Source organism: Cavia porcellus, unplaced genomic scaffold (assembly GCF_034190915.1).
Source record: "Cavia porcellus strain 051 isolate PalLab524CR breed Dunkin Hartley unplaced genomic scaffold, mCavPor4.1 scaffold_27, whole genome shotgun sequence".
Lineage (NCBI taxonomy): Eukaryota > Metazoa > Chordata > Mammalia > Rodentia > Caviidae > Cavia > Cavia porcellus.
In genome coordinates, this window is record NW_026947510.1 from 7,356,656 (window position 1) to 7,372,618 (window position 15,963).

At 45.8% G+C, this 15,963-nt stretch overlaps 2 protein-coding genes across 7 annotated transcripts in view; one reads left to right on the top strand and one right to left on the bottom strand.

Annotated features, from left to right (window-relative positions):
• The window catches only part of Ruvbl1 (RuvB like AAA ATPase 1), a 31,581-nt gene extending 30,430 nt beyond the window's left edge, over positions 1-1,151 (bottom strand). The window contains exon 1 of the mRNA XM_003461489.5: positions 910-1,151. Coding sequence (XP_003461537.1) covers positions 910-1,050 — 141 coding nt within the window. The 5' untranslated portion in view covers positions 1,051-1,151. The remainder of the gene's footprint in view (positions 1-909) is intronic.
• Positions 1,152-14,207: 13,056 nt separating this feature from the next.
• The window catches only part of Eefsec (eukaryotic elongation factor, selenocysteine-tRNA specific), a 207,721-nt gene continuing 205,965 nt past the window's right edge, over positions 14,208-15,963 (top strand). For 3 of the 6 annotated variants that reach the window (XM_003461490.5, XM_063237810.1, XM_004999649.4), the window contains exon 1: positions 14,213-14,520. In XM_003461490.5, coding sequence (XP_003461538.1) covers positions 14,250-14,520 — 271 coding nt within the window. In that variant the 5' untranslated portion in view covers positions 14,213-14,249. Of the gene's footprint in view, positions 14,521-15,963 lie in introns of all 6 variants that reach the window. The other 3 variants (XM_063237808.1, XM_063237806.1, XM_063237805.1) reach the window with 3 other exon arrangements.

Sequence of the window (15,963 nt, forward strand, 5' to 3'; positions counted from 1 at the left end):
CTTGGGAGGCTGACACAGGAAGATCATTGTGAGTTGAAAGTGGGTTTGAGCTACACAGTGAGTTCAAAGCCAGTCTGAGCTACAAAGCAAGACCTTGTCTCAAAAAACAAAACCAAAAACAAAAAAGAGGCATCTCTTTGGCCTTTTGTTAGCAAGAGTTGCAGAGATAATCATCTTCAACTTGTATTCAATTAAGGCCCTTGTAGCTACTAGGCCTCTCCAGAGGCCAAGGTTCATGGCTCTGAGACCAAAGTATGGCAAGTTCCTTCACAGCTGTGCATCATCTAGAAAGCAGATGTGGGGCCTGGAAATGAGTCTGAGTACAAATCTCAGCTTTATCATCATGCACTGAGTGGCAATTGATAAGAGTAACGTCTCCCACCCTCAACTTTTTCATCTGCAAAAAAATAAAATGGGCGATGAACTGACCACACTACAAAAGCAGACTCAACTATAGATTGCTCCTCTCCATAACTCCTACTTCTCTCTCTCAGCTCCCAGGCCCGGAAAACCAAAGTCAACTTTTTCAGCTTGGTCGATTCCCTCCTCCATAAATCCAGAGCCTGCCACTGCGTTCACAAGGAAGTCCAATTTCTTTACCAGGCGACAAAGGCCTGTAGGTACAGACTTGTATCGAGATACAACAATCGTTTGCTGGCGTGCCTGTGTTTACTCGCTGTCTCTCGCCACGCAGGAACGCAAGATCAGGGAAATCAGGAGTTCCCTATACTTAGTTACCCGAGGGCTCCATCAATGAGGAGTGCGGCAGGGTCGTCCTCAGTGGCCAAGCCCTCGAGAAGCGCCCTGCTCGGCCCCGCTCCCCGCGCTGTCTCTATGTGCCCACAACGCCCGGGGATGCTGGCGCGCAACCCGCCCGATCACGCTCCCAACTCCTGGTTGCGGCCAAACCTCTCTCGCGTTCTCCTGGCCCACGAGCCCCGAGGCCGCCTGTTTGGCCAGGCCGCTGTCGTCCAGCCCCAGACCCTTCACGTGGCTGTGGGAAGCGATCCGCTGCGTCTTCGTGGTGCTTTTCACCTCCTCTATCTTCATTTTAAAGAAGCGAGGAGCCCAAACCAGCGTGGAAAACCAGGAGCAAGTGCAGTGCGCACCGCGCCGGGGTTACCATGCGGCCGTTACTAGGGCATTACATAAAAATCCCGCCTCTGTCGGCGCTCCATTGGCGGAAACAGGAACACTTTTACTCTCCATTGGCTTATGGCTGCACCCATCATAGCGCCGGTGGAGTTCCGCCCACTCACTTCCGTCTGTGTCCTGGGTTGGCTACCCGACAGTCAACGCTTCCTGCCGGGAAGAAGCGCCGAGAGCCCAGGGGACTAGATGTGACCTGAGGCCCCGACCTTAGTTGGTGGCCAGCCTGGCTCTTAATGTTCGTGCCAGCCTTCCCGTTAGTTAACACGTGTAGACGTCCTTACAAGTTACTGCCTCAGTTTTGAAGATGAACTGAGGTTCGGAGCTTGAGCTCTGAGCTGATTATTGATTTTTTGTCTTTTTGAAACAAGGTTTCCTTATGTACCCCAGACTGGCCTGTAACCAGGAGAGGTCCTCCTGCCTCACTCAGCCTTCCCAGTGTTGGGATTACAGGCGCTCATTGACTTACTCCTGGTTGACTCTTAGACAAGAATAAATTCTTTTCACCACCTCTTGATCAAAGTGAGATGCTCTATGGAATTATCTGTGTATTATCCAATGGGGGTGGGAGTGTTGGATCCATTTTCACAGTTATTGTAAGCCCCAAGCTTTGTCTTTTGTAGCACAAAGAGAAGGATCTTCCAGCCAGAAAACAGAAGAGGAGTGAAAATTTTAGAGCCATGGGGCATCCTCAAACCATTTGATCCAGAGCTTTCAAAATGGTGGTTATAGATTCCTTTGGTGGCCAGAATGGGAGGGACAGGAAGGCTGAGAGAGTGGCAATGGGGCTGCAGGGCCTTTCCACCAGAGCTTTAATTTTTGCTGCTAAGGAACCATTCAGAGCTCACAGATCCTTATCTGCCCTAGCGGTCTCATTTTACCAAGGAGGAAAACGAGGTCTCAGGAATGACCAAGGTTACAGATTGTTCAAATGAGTGACACAGAGCACTGTGCAAAAGATGCTGTGCCCAGTTGTAGAGCTAACTATGTCCAGGACAGGACAGGGAAGGGACAGACGTGACTTCCACCCAAGGGTTGTGCAGCCCACTTCCAGCTGCAATAATTCAGATTTGTTTGGTGAGCTATTTTCTCCTCTTCTGGTGTCCTGAGTGTCTTGGGCACACTGACCCACAGCTAGCCGTGTTAGGGTGAGTATGACCCTAACCTGGCCCCATAGAGCATCTCATTTCTCCACAAATGCAGTGGCATCAGGAACCTGAGCAACCAGTCAGCAGTGCTCCAACCCTTGTGACTTACCTGAGAGATCAAAAAGGGGAACTGGGTTTTCAAGCTGCTGCATTTCCTGCATTTGCAGGAGACTCCACCTGCAACAAAACCAAGACAAAGGAAAGTAGAGCCCACATAAAGAGATTCCTGATGAACTCCCTGCATCAAGCCTCACCTTGCTTACAGTGTAATGTGACATTTAGTTCAGGGCTTAAGATGGTTTGAGCCAGGCAGGTGGTCCATCCTTGAGGAATGAGAAGCCATGCCAGAGAAGGACATGTGTCCAGTAATTGTGTGAACTACTTGTGAGTGGAAGTTCTCTGAAGAAACCACATCTGCATTGAAGACCGTACAGCCTGCTTGACCTTGGCTGACTGAAAAATGGTGACTGGGGAGAAGGAAGGTTATAGGTCAAAAGCCTGCATTAGTGGAACATGGTGGTGTACACCTGTAATCCCAGCATTTGTTGGGGGGGGGGCGGGGGAGTGAAGTAAGAGAATCAGTAAGAGTTTGAAGTCAGCCTGTACTACATGGTAAGTTCAAGGCCAGCTTGAACTGCATAGCAGGGCCTGTCTCAAAAAACCAAAAAACCCAAAACAAGAACAACAACAAAAAAGAGCTAGCATTAACTCACTCCAATTTAGGTCCTGTAAGAGCCATGTCCTACAACCTTTGTATTGACCCAACATCCTTGTTAACATTAAGTAAACCTAGTAAATTTAGTATCACTAAGCAGATCTCTAGCCTCCACCCATCCTAAAGCTAAGAACAGCATAAGAGCCAGGAGTGGTAACACACACTTGTCATCCCAACACTACGGAGGCTGAGGCAGGAGGATCACAAGTTTGAATCCAGCCTGGGCCAAATAGTGAGATCCTGTCTCAAAACAAGCAAAATACTAGTAGATAAAACAAGAGCCAGTTACTTTTTCTCACACGAAGTTCAAGCAGCATTCTAGCAGATGGACTGGCTTGCCACCCAAGGAGGATCCATAGGCACCTGTGATGTTGCGCTGCATCCCCCCACACATCTTCTATCATGTGAAATAGAAGGTGGGTGCTCAGGCTCCCCTGTCAAGGTCCAAATCTGCAGCAGAAAGAAGGAGAAAAGAAGGAGACATTCTTTTTCCTTTTAATCCTGACCCAAAAGTTACACTGTCATTTCTACTCCCAGCCCAACAGAATCAAATGGCTGTGGCTAGCTGCAAGGGAGTCTGATAATCCAAATCAATTCTATGTGAAAAGGCTAGGAAACCTTGGTCTCTTCACCAAGATGCTGATGTGTGCCAGGAACTACTGGACTCTCTTTGTAACCTGATTCAGGGGCCCACATGATTCCTCACAGCCAACATATTCCTTTCGACTCACTGAGCTCCAGATAGCAAACATACCTAAGGCCACCTCTCAGAAGCCACCCTCTGCCTTTGCTTTGTCTTGATTTTATCCTCTTCCTAGCAAAGTTCTCATTCAACATTTTCCATTTCTCAGTCTCTAGTTCCTAGCCCAATGCAGCATGAATTCACTCTTGTATTGTTCTGAATCTCCTGGCTCAAAAGTCAAGGATTCCACAAAACACAATGAGAAGCCAGTGTTTTTGTTGTTGTTGTTTCTTTTTTGAGACAGGATCTCACTATGCAGGCCATCCTTGAACTCACTGTGCAGGACCTTGAACTCGTGATCCTAGTAAGGCAGGCAACAAAAGAAAAAGTAGGTAAGTTGGACTCTGAAAACTTCTGTGCATCAAAGAGTATTATTAAGTGAGTGAAAGGACACAGCATGAGAGAATATTTGCAAATCTTGAATCTGGTAGAGTTTAAAATATAGCTACAATTTAAACCAAAAGCCTAACAACCCAATTTTAAAGTGGGTAGAGGATTTTTTAGGCATTTCTCCAAAAAAGATGTACAAATGGCTGTCAGACACATGAAGAGACTCTCCACTTCATTAGTCATTAGGGAAATGAAAGCCATAACCACTAGGGGATACACACCCCACAAAGGTGGCCAACATTGGAAAGGAGAAACGAAAATAGAAAAATTCGAAAGAACAAGGGGAGGGATTGGAATTCTCGTATGTTGCTGATGGGAATAGGTCATAGTGTAGCTGCTGTGCAAAACAGTATGTTGGCTCCACAGAATGTTAAAGGTAGACTTCTCATGCAACCCAAAAACTCCTCTACCATCCTAGTACCAAAAGAATTAGCATTACTCACAAGGGCCAAAGGGTGTAAAGAAACCAACTATTCATCAACAGATGATGCTAAATGAAACGTGATGTCTCCCTCCAATGGAGTCATATCCCTCGTGAAGAAGAAATAGCATTCTGAATACATGGGACAGCACATGTGAGTCAGGAAGATGCTATGGAGAGTAAGTAGTCTATGACTGTACTTACATGAAACCCATGCAATACTGGGCGTGGTGGTGCGCACCTGTCATCTCAGAACTCAGGAGGCTGAGGCAGGATCACTGCAAGTTCAAGGCCAGCCTGGGCTACATAGTGAGTTCAAGGCCAGTCTGTCTCAAAAAAAATTAATAAATTTTTTTTGTCTTTTTCTTTTTTATCGGTACCGGGGATCAAACTCCCAACCACACACTGGCAAGGCAGGTGCTTATGCCGCTGAGCTAAATCCCCAGCCCCCCCAAAATTAATAAGTTAATTAATTAAAGTTAAAAAGAAACCCACGTGGAGGTTGCAGTGAGGAACTGGAAGGCAGCAGCAGAGGAGAGTTATGCCCAATGGAAACAGTTTGTTTTTCAGATAACAAAATTCTGGGAATAAATATCACTGATGCTTCCACAGTGTTTTATCATTTTCATCTCTTGGAGCTGTGGATTGAACCCCGGGGCCTGACGCTGCTGAACACAGCACACCAGTGAGCTCTGCCCTCAGCCCCTGAGCATCCTGAGGGTGCTAGCCACCACTGAGCACACACTTAGACGTGGTGTGGAAAATTAGTGTCATGCTATGTGTACTTGACCCGAATTTAAACAGAAAAAGGTCAAAGTTGTGCAGAATGGGATCATAGGCATGTGCCACCACACCCAGCTTGTTATTTTTTTAAATTGTTTTGTAGTGCTGGGGCTGGAACCTGGGGTCCAGCATGAGCTAATTAAGTGCTCTACCTTCAGTCCAGTCCTCTCCAGGTTTAGTTAGCAGTGGAGAACATTCTTTTATATTACATGCCCTGGAGAAATGTCCTGGGCCTTCTTTTTATTTTTATTTTTATTTTTTTTGATACCTCACACTTGCCAGGCAGGTGCCCACACCATGAGCTGAATCCCCAGCTCCTAGGGCCTTCTTTGATTGGGCCAAATTGGGCCAAAACAAGAGCTGTGGTACTGATGGATTGGACCTGAGCCTTAGGTTAACCCTGGGAGCTCCTCCTCCCATAACCTTGGGGAAAAGAGGCAACAAGCTTCCAAGGGGAATGGAGATGTAGCACTGATTGCTGCAAACCATAAGGATTCAAGAAATTTTGGGGTTTTTTGTTGTTGTTGTTGTTTGTTTTTTGTTTTTTGTTTTTGATACAGAGTCTCTATGTATAGTGCAGGCCGGCCTTGAACTTACTATGTAGCGCAGACTGGCCTGGAACTCAAGGTGATCCTCCTGCCTCAGCCTCCCAAGTGCTAGGATCATAGGTGTGTGCCACCACACCCAGCTTTGTTCCCATGAAATACTGTGATATTCATTTTGTAAATGAAAATCGTGGTGATGTCACGCAGCATGTGTGAGGTACTGCAGGTCATTTAGAAATGGCAGGGGATGCATTTCTGCTGCTGGCCAGGCTTCCTTGTGCTGTGGCTCAGCAAGGCACCAGCAGGTCTCTTTGGGGCTGGGGAGGTCGGGGAGCTGAATCTGAAGCCTGGATGACTGTGAGCTGAGGTTGCCGAGGACCACTGTGGGGAAAGCATACGGTTAACACAGTCGCCTGCCAGGCGGCTCCTTGGAGGAAAGGGAAATTTCCATTTCATTCCTGAAAGAACCTTTAAAGCCAAAACTCAAATCAAAGAGCAAAGTATAATAACTTCCTCTGGGCAAATTTATAATTAATCTCGGATTAATTGTCCTTAATGAAGTTGAATTAATTACTGGCGGTTTGTAAAGAACTTTGAACTACCTGAGTGCAAAATGGCATTAAAGAAACAGAAAGGAACCAGCATCCTATTAACATTAAGAACAAATCCCAGATAATCACGCTTCTGCAGGCTGTTTCCCAGCCTTACGGCTCCCAGGGACTGTGTGCAGCCAGGAGAACCGTGCAGGGCTGGGGAGGGTGCTGAGGGGAGGGTGCTTGCCTGGGCTGCATTTGTGGGGCCTGTTCAAGATGCAGCTATGTGGCACCTTTGCTCAAGGTAGCCTCAGCCCATGCGAATGGGTGGGCAATAACGTGGGGGCAAACTAGATTCTGAGTGTGAGATGCTAAGAGAAAGCACACCAGGAGAAAGCGTGAGGAGTCCTGCATTTTGCTGTAACAGCTCCTCCATTTCTCCCAGGCAGTGGTCCAGGCCCTCCATCTTTCCTTGTTCCTTCAGGTGTGTGTGTGTGTGTGTGTGTGTGTGTGTGTGTGTGAGAGAGACTGGGAATCAAACCCAGGAGCTACAGTCCCAGGGCCTCTTTTTTGATATTGCTTTTTTAATTTTTATTTTGAGTCAGGCTGCCCACGTGGAACTCAAACTTGAGATCCTCCTACCTCAACCTCTCAAAGAGCTGGGATTACAGGCCTGTGCCACTGCACTTGCCTTCCTCCTGGTTCTTGGAGTGGGTTTGTGACTCACACCTAGGCAGGCAGAACACAATATGTCCCTCTTGGCACCTGGGTACATGGCATCATTTGGGCCAAAGAAGCTCTATGTGATTTGTGGAGTCACTGAGGCTGTAACTTGTGGCTTTCAGCAGCCATCTTGTCACAGTGAGGACAGAGACGGCCTGAAAATGGAGGTGCCTAGGAAGGTGGGACAGAAAGAAAGACAGATACCCTGTCCTCTGAGCCCTGGAAACAAGCTCTTCCCCAACTTCTTTCTTAGGTTTTTAAAAATTTAATGGACACTGATACAATACTTACCATAAAGCAGACACTGTTGTGGAAAAACGAACTCACTGATACCTCACAACTCTGTCAGGAACTACTATGTCCACCTACTTTAAGGATAGAAAGGCTGGGAGTTAGCTCAGTTTTAGCTCTGTCTGGCAAGAATGAGGTCATGAGTTCAATCCCCAGTACTAAAAAAAATTAAAATTAAAATTAAAAATTAAAAAAAAATTTTAAATGGAGAAATTGTGGCCTAGCACCATGGGACACGCCTGTGATCCCAGCCCTGAGGGCTGAGACAGGAGGATTGCCACAAGCTCAAGGCCAGCCTGGGATACACAGAGTATCTCAAAATAAAAAGGTGGGGTTTTTTTTGTTTTGTTTTGGTTTTTTTTTTTTTTTTTTTTTTTTGAGAATTACTAACATATCTCAAATAAAATGTTTCCCTCTTTTCTTCCCTGGAGATAAACACCCCCTACAGGCATTGCGCTAGACATTGGGATTCAGCCAAAGGTCAAACAGCTGGGGGGAGACGTAATAATAATGATCATATTCTGAACGTGTGTTAAAGGGTGATATGTGCAAAAAAAAAAAAAAAAAAAAAAAGTGAGGAAGGTGAGGGAGACTGGCGGGGGCAGGTGTCTTTCTCGGTGACCGTCCAAGGACTGTGTTCTCTATGGAAGTGAGCGGTAAGGATGAACCCGCGATGTGTGGGTGCAGGCTACTGAATGAGTCATTCCAGGAGGCTCCAGGGGCACAGCAGGCCCAGTGTGGCTGGAGCAGGCAGGAAAGGGGGTGTGACGAGAGGATGGCCGGGTGTTGGGATGGCCACCTGCCTGCCACTGCACCACTACAAGGACGTGGGCTCTCGCCCTGTGCAAGAGGAAATGGCGCTCGGCTTTGAGAAGAGCAACACAGGCCCTGATGTTTGCAAAGGCTCACTCTGGCCGCGCTGTGGAGGACGGAAAGTTGAGGATCAAGAGTAGAAGCAGGAAAAGAAAAAAAAAAAAAAAAAAACAAGAGTAGAAGCTGAAAATCACAGGATACCACTATATGCTTACCAGAAAGGCTAAACTGAAAAGGCAGGCTGGTTTCCATGGCTTATGCCTCTAAACCCAGCACTCTGAAAGGCTGAAAATTGGAACTCAGCCTGGGCAATTTAGGGAGGTCTTGTCTCAAAAATGAGAAAGTAAAAAAGGGCTGGAGATGTAGTTTTGTGTGAAGGCCCAGGGGAAAAAAAAACCTCTTGGTAATGAGTGTTACACTCATACTCATTGAGAAAATGAAACTCCCACAGTGCTAGGGGGATGTAAAATGGACCAGCCACTCTGGAAAACAGCTTGGCCTTTCTAACAAAGTGAAAGTAACACTGATCATGTGACCCCACCACCCCACTTCTAAGTGTTTAACCTGATTGAAAGTTATGTTCACGAGCGGCTGGGGATTTAGCTCAGCGGCATAAGTGCCTGCCTTGCAAGCAGACGGTCGTGAGTTCAATCCCTGGTACCGATTAAAAAAAAAAAAAAAAAAAAAAAGAAAGTTGTGTTCATCCTCAATAGCCCCAAACTGAAAGCAACTCAGATATCATGCAAAAAGTGAATGGGTCTGGGGCTGAGGATTTAGCTCAGTGGCATAAGTGCCTGCTGTGCAAGCAGGCGGTCGTGAGTTCGATCCCTGGTACTGATAAAAAGGAAAAAGACAAAAAAAAAAAAGTGAATGGGTCAATACATGACCATGGACCCAGAGAATAAAAAGGAACACACACTGCAGTTCCATGAGCATGATGGACTCATCTCACCTACACTATACTGAGCAAGAGAAGCCACACTCCCAAGGCCATCTGCTATGTTCTCCTGTCTGTGTAAGTTCAGGCAAAGGTTGTAAGGAACAGAGCTCATGGGTAAGGGTAAGAGCTGGGCAGTAACTGTGTGGCACTGGTTGGATTACAAAGAACAATTTGCATTAGTCTGGTCCTATGACCCTGAGTAGGCCGTACAACTAACTAGATCCTACATAAGGAGAGGTGTCTGGGTGATGTTACAATACAAATCTCAACATTACTGAGATTCTGCTTTCTTTCTTTTTCTTTTCTTCTCTTTTTGAAACAGAGTCTTGCTATGTAGTCCACGCTGAACTTGAACTTACTATGTAGCTCAGGATGGCCTTGAACTCATGGCACTCCTTCTGCTTTAACCTCTCAAGTGTGCATTTCACCTAAAACACTTAAATGCTATTTCTCTTACTCACTAATGTAACCCACGTACAGCAGGTGGTCAATCAGTATTTCTTGGAAAACCAAGTAAATGAAGGATGGTAGCCTATGTCTGGGACGCTGAGGCAGGAGGATCAAAACTGAAGTCCACTCTGGGCAATTTAATAAGACCCTTTGTCAAAATATAAAAGGACTGGAGATGCAGTCCACTTTGTAGGTCCTGGGTCCCGTCCTGAGTATTGCAAAAACAAGAAACAACGCAAAAAGAAATGGAGATTCAAAGTCAGAAATTTGGAGACTGAGTCAGCTTTCTCTAACAGCTTACAAACAAGGAAGGTTTGTTTTGGCTGACAGCTTTGGAGGTTTCTGTCCATAGTGACCGCATTGCTTTGGGGCCTGTGGCAAAACAGCACCACAGGTCCAAGCAGCAGACAAAAGAGGAGGAAGAGCGGGGAGCACCTTCAGTGCCATGTTCCCAGTGATCAAATGTCCCCCTCAGCTTCACCTTTTAAAGGTTCCACCACCACCCAGTAGTGGCCCTTGGCTGGAGACCAGCTCTCTAACATATAGACCTTTGCAGGATACTTATCCAAACCAGTGCAGAGAGCACTCTAGAATCCCCTCCTTTCTCATTGCCCATCCAATTAGTCACAGTGTCCTGTCACTGGGAATTTTGTTGTTATTATTGTTCTGGAGATTGAATCTAGGGCCATCACACTGAGCTATCTTTCAATCTTGAGACTTTCTTGCTAAGGCTGGACTCAAACTTGATTTTGTTTGCTTGTGGTGTTGGGGAACCGAACTGTCCTGCAGCTTTTGCATTGAGTTATAGCCCCAGCCCTACTTTATTTGGAGATGGGGTCTTGTTAAATCACTAAATTGCCCAAAGTGGGTTTGTATCTGTGATCCTACTGCCTCGGCCACGCAGAGTGCTGGGACTACAGGTGTGTACCACCACATCCCATTGTCAATGGAAATCTTTGAGTTTCTAGCTCTCTACCTGATGCTCTTGGGGCCAAGCTTGTCTCAGAATTCAGTTGTTCAAGAGGCAATGCAGAGGATAAGGCATTCATCATATGATGTATCAGGTAGTCAAGCACATTAATCTTTCGGCAGTAAAATATGCAAGTGCTTGTGGGAAGCAGCAGTGTAGCTGAAGCCAGACTTCTTCCGTGTCAGCCTGTGGTTTACTTCCTGAGAACTGTCAGAAAATGTGCTGTTTTCAGAACTTTTTAAGTTTTGTAAATATGGATAAGGTTAGAGAACAGTAACTTCTTATTTTTAATGTAGACTATTTTTCATTTCCCCCAGAACTTCATTATGAAATGTCTAAAAGTACTGTACTATTTAGAGCATTTTACAATGAACACTTACGTGTATCTATCATCCATATTCTTTTTATTTTTTTTGGTCTTTTTCATTTTTATCGGTACCAGGGATCGAACTCACTACTGCCTGCTTGCAAGGCAGGCCTTTATGCCCCTGAGCTAAATCCCCAGCCCCCATCATCCATATTCTATTATCACATCATGTGTCTGTCTGTCTAGCCAGTCCTCCCTCCTCTCATTGACATAGGTGTTTTGTTCTGTTGTTTTTACAGTGCTAGGGATCAAACCTAGGGCTTTGTACTAGGCACGTATGCTATAGTCAAGGTACACTCCCTAATCCATGTTGGTGTTTGTTTAGAAGCAGTCTTGCTATGTTGCCCAGGTTGGCCCTCAAGCTCCTGGGCTCAAGCAATCCTATTTCAGCTTCTATTTATCTGGGACTACAGGTACATGTTATGGTACCCAACTTAATCAGATTTTTTTGGAGGGATTTTAAAGTTAGAGAAAGAGTATATTTCCTCCTGAGTACTCTGGCATACATACTGTTAACTAGACTTCAATATTTGTTTTTAAATTTAATTTAATTTTTGCAGTATAGAGAATTGAAGCCAAGGCTTTGGGCATGCTAGGCAAGTTCTCTACTACTGAACTACATCCCCAGCCCTCCTGGCCTCTTATTTAAAAGGCACTAATTGGACCGGGGATATACCTCAGCTACCTGAGTGACTGCCTGGTAAGTGCAAGGTCTAGAGTTGGATCACTGTACCAAAAAAAAAAAAAAAAAAAAAAAAAAAAAAAAAAAAAGGCACTAATCCCATCACAAGGGCCCCCCTTTTGTGATGACATCTAATCTTAGTTGGCCTTTCTAAGGCCCCACTTTCAAATACCATCAATCCCACTGGGAATCAGAATTTCAACAGAAGAAGTTGGGGAACCCAATATAGCTGAAGTTAGGGACCTCAGTGCAGATCCTGGACATCAGAGAGCACTTTCCAAAAGTATATGGCCTTATCAGTAAACTGAGATCAGTAAGCTGGCTATCAAGTATAAGTCAGTGAATTTTGCCTTTGGCCATGATGATGTTTAAATTAAAAATTAAATTAGTCTGCAATGTGCAAAAGGTGAGATTTCATATGGAAATCTTTTCTCTTGAAAAAACTGGAAAGATCAGAAAATGCAGGCTAGTATTTCTGCCTGGCAAGTGCTGGCTGGGACTGCATGATGGCTTCTTTTTTTACAGAGGACAGACTTGTCCCTACCCTAGGGCATAGCAGACCCAGGTGACTTCTCTATTTTGAGTTCCCCACCTGGCCTAAGTAGACCATAGTTTTGGGACCTGATAATTGAGTGTAGGTGATAATCTTTGCAGTGACTCTCATCAGATGGACTCTGAAGAGACTTGTGGTATCTAGCACAGCCACAGCACATTTCACACACAGCTAGAAGCCCAGCCCTTCCTGAGACCACACTACGGCCCCCATGGCAACAACTCAAATTACAGGTGACACTGTCCTTTGTATTCTCTACCAGTCTTTCCCAGAATTCACCATAACTGACTGCTCACCACTGGAACTTGAGTTTGAGAGGTAGCTATTTCCCCTGGCACTCAAGTACTTTTTATCTTTGCTCTTTTTTTGGTGCATGTTTTTTGAGATAGGGTCTTGCTAAGTTGCCCAGGCTGGCCTGGAAGCATACTATCTTTCTGCCTTAGCCTCCCAAGTAGCTGGAATTGTGGGCTGCATGTGGGGTTTTATTTATTTTCTTTCTTTTTTGACTTAAAACAACAGAAATTTATTTTATCAGCCTAGAAGTTAACAGTCCAAAACCAAGGGGTTTGTAGGGCCATGCCCTGCTGAAGGCTTTGGGGTGTGTTCTGCCAGTCCTGGCCACAGGCAGCCCTGTGTATCCAGTAACTGCGTCTCTCTAGACTTCTTCAGAACCATTTTTGGACACAGTTTAATTAATTAGTTTTTTCAAATTTCTTTTATTTCAAGGAGAAAAAGAAAAAAAAATAAAACAAAATTTCAAAACAGGTCAATCAAGGGACAACAATGGTACATATACTGCGCATTGTCATCCTCAGATCATTCACCCAGAGCACAAGACATCTGCATTCAACTGGCTGAACAATATCTGCACAAATCCTTCTCTTCATTAAACTCAGAGAAATCAGTAGTATAACTTTCAACTATTTTTACATACATATACATACACAAATAAATTTTTTTCACTTCTCACACTAATGAGATAATATTTACACATGTATCTTATTTTACTGAGTGTGATCTCAAGTTACATCCATTTACCTAGAAAAGTCTCCAGTTTTTCTTTCTTTATGGCTGAGTACTACTCCATTGTATAAAAATACTGTATCTTTTTTATTTATTCCTTACTCAGTGGGCATTTAGGTTGTCTCCAAGATGTAGCTATTACAAATTGTGTTGCTATAAACATAGATGCACACATATTGCTGTGGTATGATTTTTAAAATTCTTTTGGGAAGATACCCAGAAGGGGAATAGCTGGGTCAAATGGGACCTCTAGTCCTAGTTTTTTGAGGAATCTTCACACTGATTTCCACAGTGGTTGCACCAGACTACACTCCCACCACCAGTGAAGAAGGATTTCTTTTCCCCCACAACCCCTCCAGCATTTGTTACTGATTTCTTAATAATAGCCATTCTTTCTAGGGTGGAATCTCAGTGTTGTTTTAATTTGCAACTCTTGAATGAACAATGATGTTGAACATTTTTTTCACATATTTATTTGCTGTTTGCACTTCTTCATCTGAGCAGTGTGTGTATTCAACTCAGATGTCCATTTCTGGATTGGGTCTTTAAATCTGGAAGGACTGATTATATTCAGTTCTTTATGTGTGGCTTTATTTTCCTCAGAAGGCTTCTCACTCTTGGATGGTCCAGTTTGATTGCTAGTTCTCCTGGCTGTGGCCTGATGCCTCCAGATTCCTATGATAACCCCAGGGCACAGTGTCCCAGCGCTGGGACTAAGTAGGCAGTGTTTGGTACCTAGCAGGCATTCTCTGAAGTGAATGAAGAATGGAAGCCTCGTCCAATCTGGGACTCCAGAAGCTTCAGGTGGGCGGAGCCAGGTGAGCCAAAGGTCCCGCCCACAGTGACCTTTCCAGGGACTCGCCCCAGGCACCTGCTGGCAGCGTGCCCTCCGGGAAGGCGGAAACTTCGGGGCCGGAACTGGTGCGCCGGCACCGGGAGGGGGGGGGGCCGTTTACCGCGTCGGACCGCGACCCAGGAGGGCGAGGGGCGGGCGCGCCAGCGGCGGGCGGGATGGCCGGGCGGCGGGTGAACGTGAATGTGGGCGTGCTGGGCCACATAGACAGCGGCAAGACGGCGCTGGCCCGGGCGCTGAGCACCACGGCGTCCACCGCAGCCTTCGACAAGCAGCCGCAGAGCCGCGAGCGCGGCATCACGCTGGACCTGGGCTTCTCGTGCTTCGCGGTGCCGCTGCCCGGCGCGGCGGAGCCCGGTGAGGCGCTGCTGCAGGTCACGCTGGTGGACTGCCCCGGGCACGCCTCGCTCATCCGGACCATCATCGGCGGTGAGCGGGCCGGGTGGGCGGACGGGCGGGACCTTCGGAAACGCGCGCGCGTCACGCGCATGAGCGAGGTAGAGACGCCAGCCCGCGCAGGGCACGCGGGAAATTCAGCGAGAAGTCACCACGCACAGTGCTTGTGCTTCACATGCCAGACACTCCCCAATTTCCTGCGTGTCCTTTCACAAGGACTCTGTGGAAACACAAGCATGTCGGTGTGCGTATACATCCCTCTGCTCCCCTGTATAAACCATTTCAGCCCCGTCAGGAGAGGTCATTGTATCTGTGCCTGTAAAAAGACACGGTTCTTTTTAAAGCTCATTTAAAGTCCTGTTATAAACTCCACCCAACAGTGTCTCAACTGAGAAACTCGTTTCTGTTTTTTATGGTCCCAGGGCCTTTGCACTGAGCTGCTGGACTGAGCAACTCCCATGCTCTTAAAAATTTTGAAATTTTGAGGCAGATCTTGCTAAATCAATAGGTTGCTCAGGCTGGGCCTGACTTTGGCAAACCTTCTGCCTCATTTTCCTAGAGTGCTGGGATTACAGGCAAGCATCACCATACCTAGCCTTCCCTGATATCTTAATGATGGACCTTTCTGTTATCAGGTAGTTTGCTTCTAAAAAGTGGCTCCCCACTAAAAAGTTACCAGGTTCATTCAGTTGCTTGCCTCGCCTTATGGGTTCTTCTTGTCTGGAACAAAGAACTGAATGAAACAAGTAAAAAGCAGTGGCAAAGTTTATTTGACAAAGTAGAAGTGAAGAGCAGGACAGAAACTGGCTCTGCAAAGCAATCTTGGGCTGAGTAAAGAGAAAAAAGAGGGAGACAGTAAAGATAAAAGTACGTGCTGCATCTGTGAAACAGCTTGGGCTATCATTGGAAAGTTATAATAGCATGGTTCTTTATGGCGGCCTTTCTTTTGTGCTGTCTAAAACTCTTACTTCTGTATTTGGGTCTTGTGAGCTGGTGTTGGGACCCTATGCTCCAGGCTAAGGTCTGGTCTAGGCCATCCTATGGAAAGCCTGCTCAGTTCTCCAGAAGGTGTTGTAATTAACAAGTCAGCCCACTTTTCCAGCCGGGTTTTGTCATGCCCTAATATCCTATCTCATTTCTGTCTCAGTGTTTTGCTACCTCTGCTGCGGTGAATATTGAGCAGATGTCTTTGACTTGTAGACTTGGTTACTGCTTAACTGGAACTGACCTGTCCAGGGTGAAGGTTATATTTTCAGTTATTAAGAGTACTGCTAAAATACCTTCGTGAGACATTGTGTCACTTAATGAATCTTTAATTACTGTTTACAGAAAATACAGAAAGACATGCTACTTATGAAGAGGTGGAAAATTACAAATAAAGCAAAAGTCTTATTTTGACAGCTCTGGATCCGTCATCTCTCCAGAGAGATGTATGTTTGTGTGATTCCTTTTTCAAACTTTTTTTACTACCTCTAA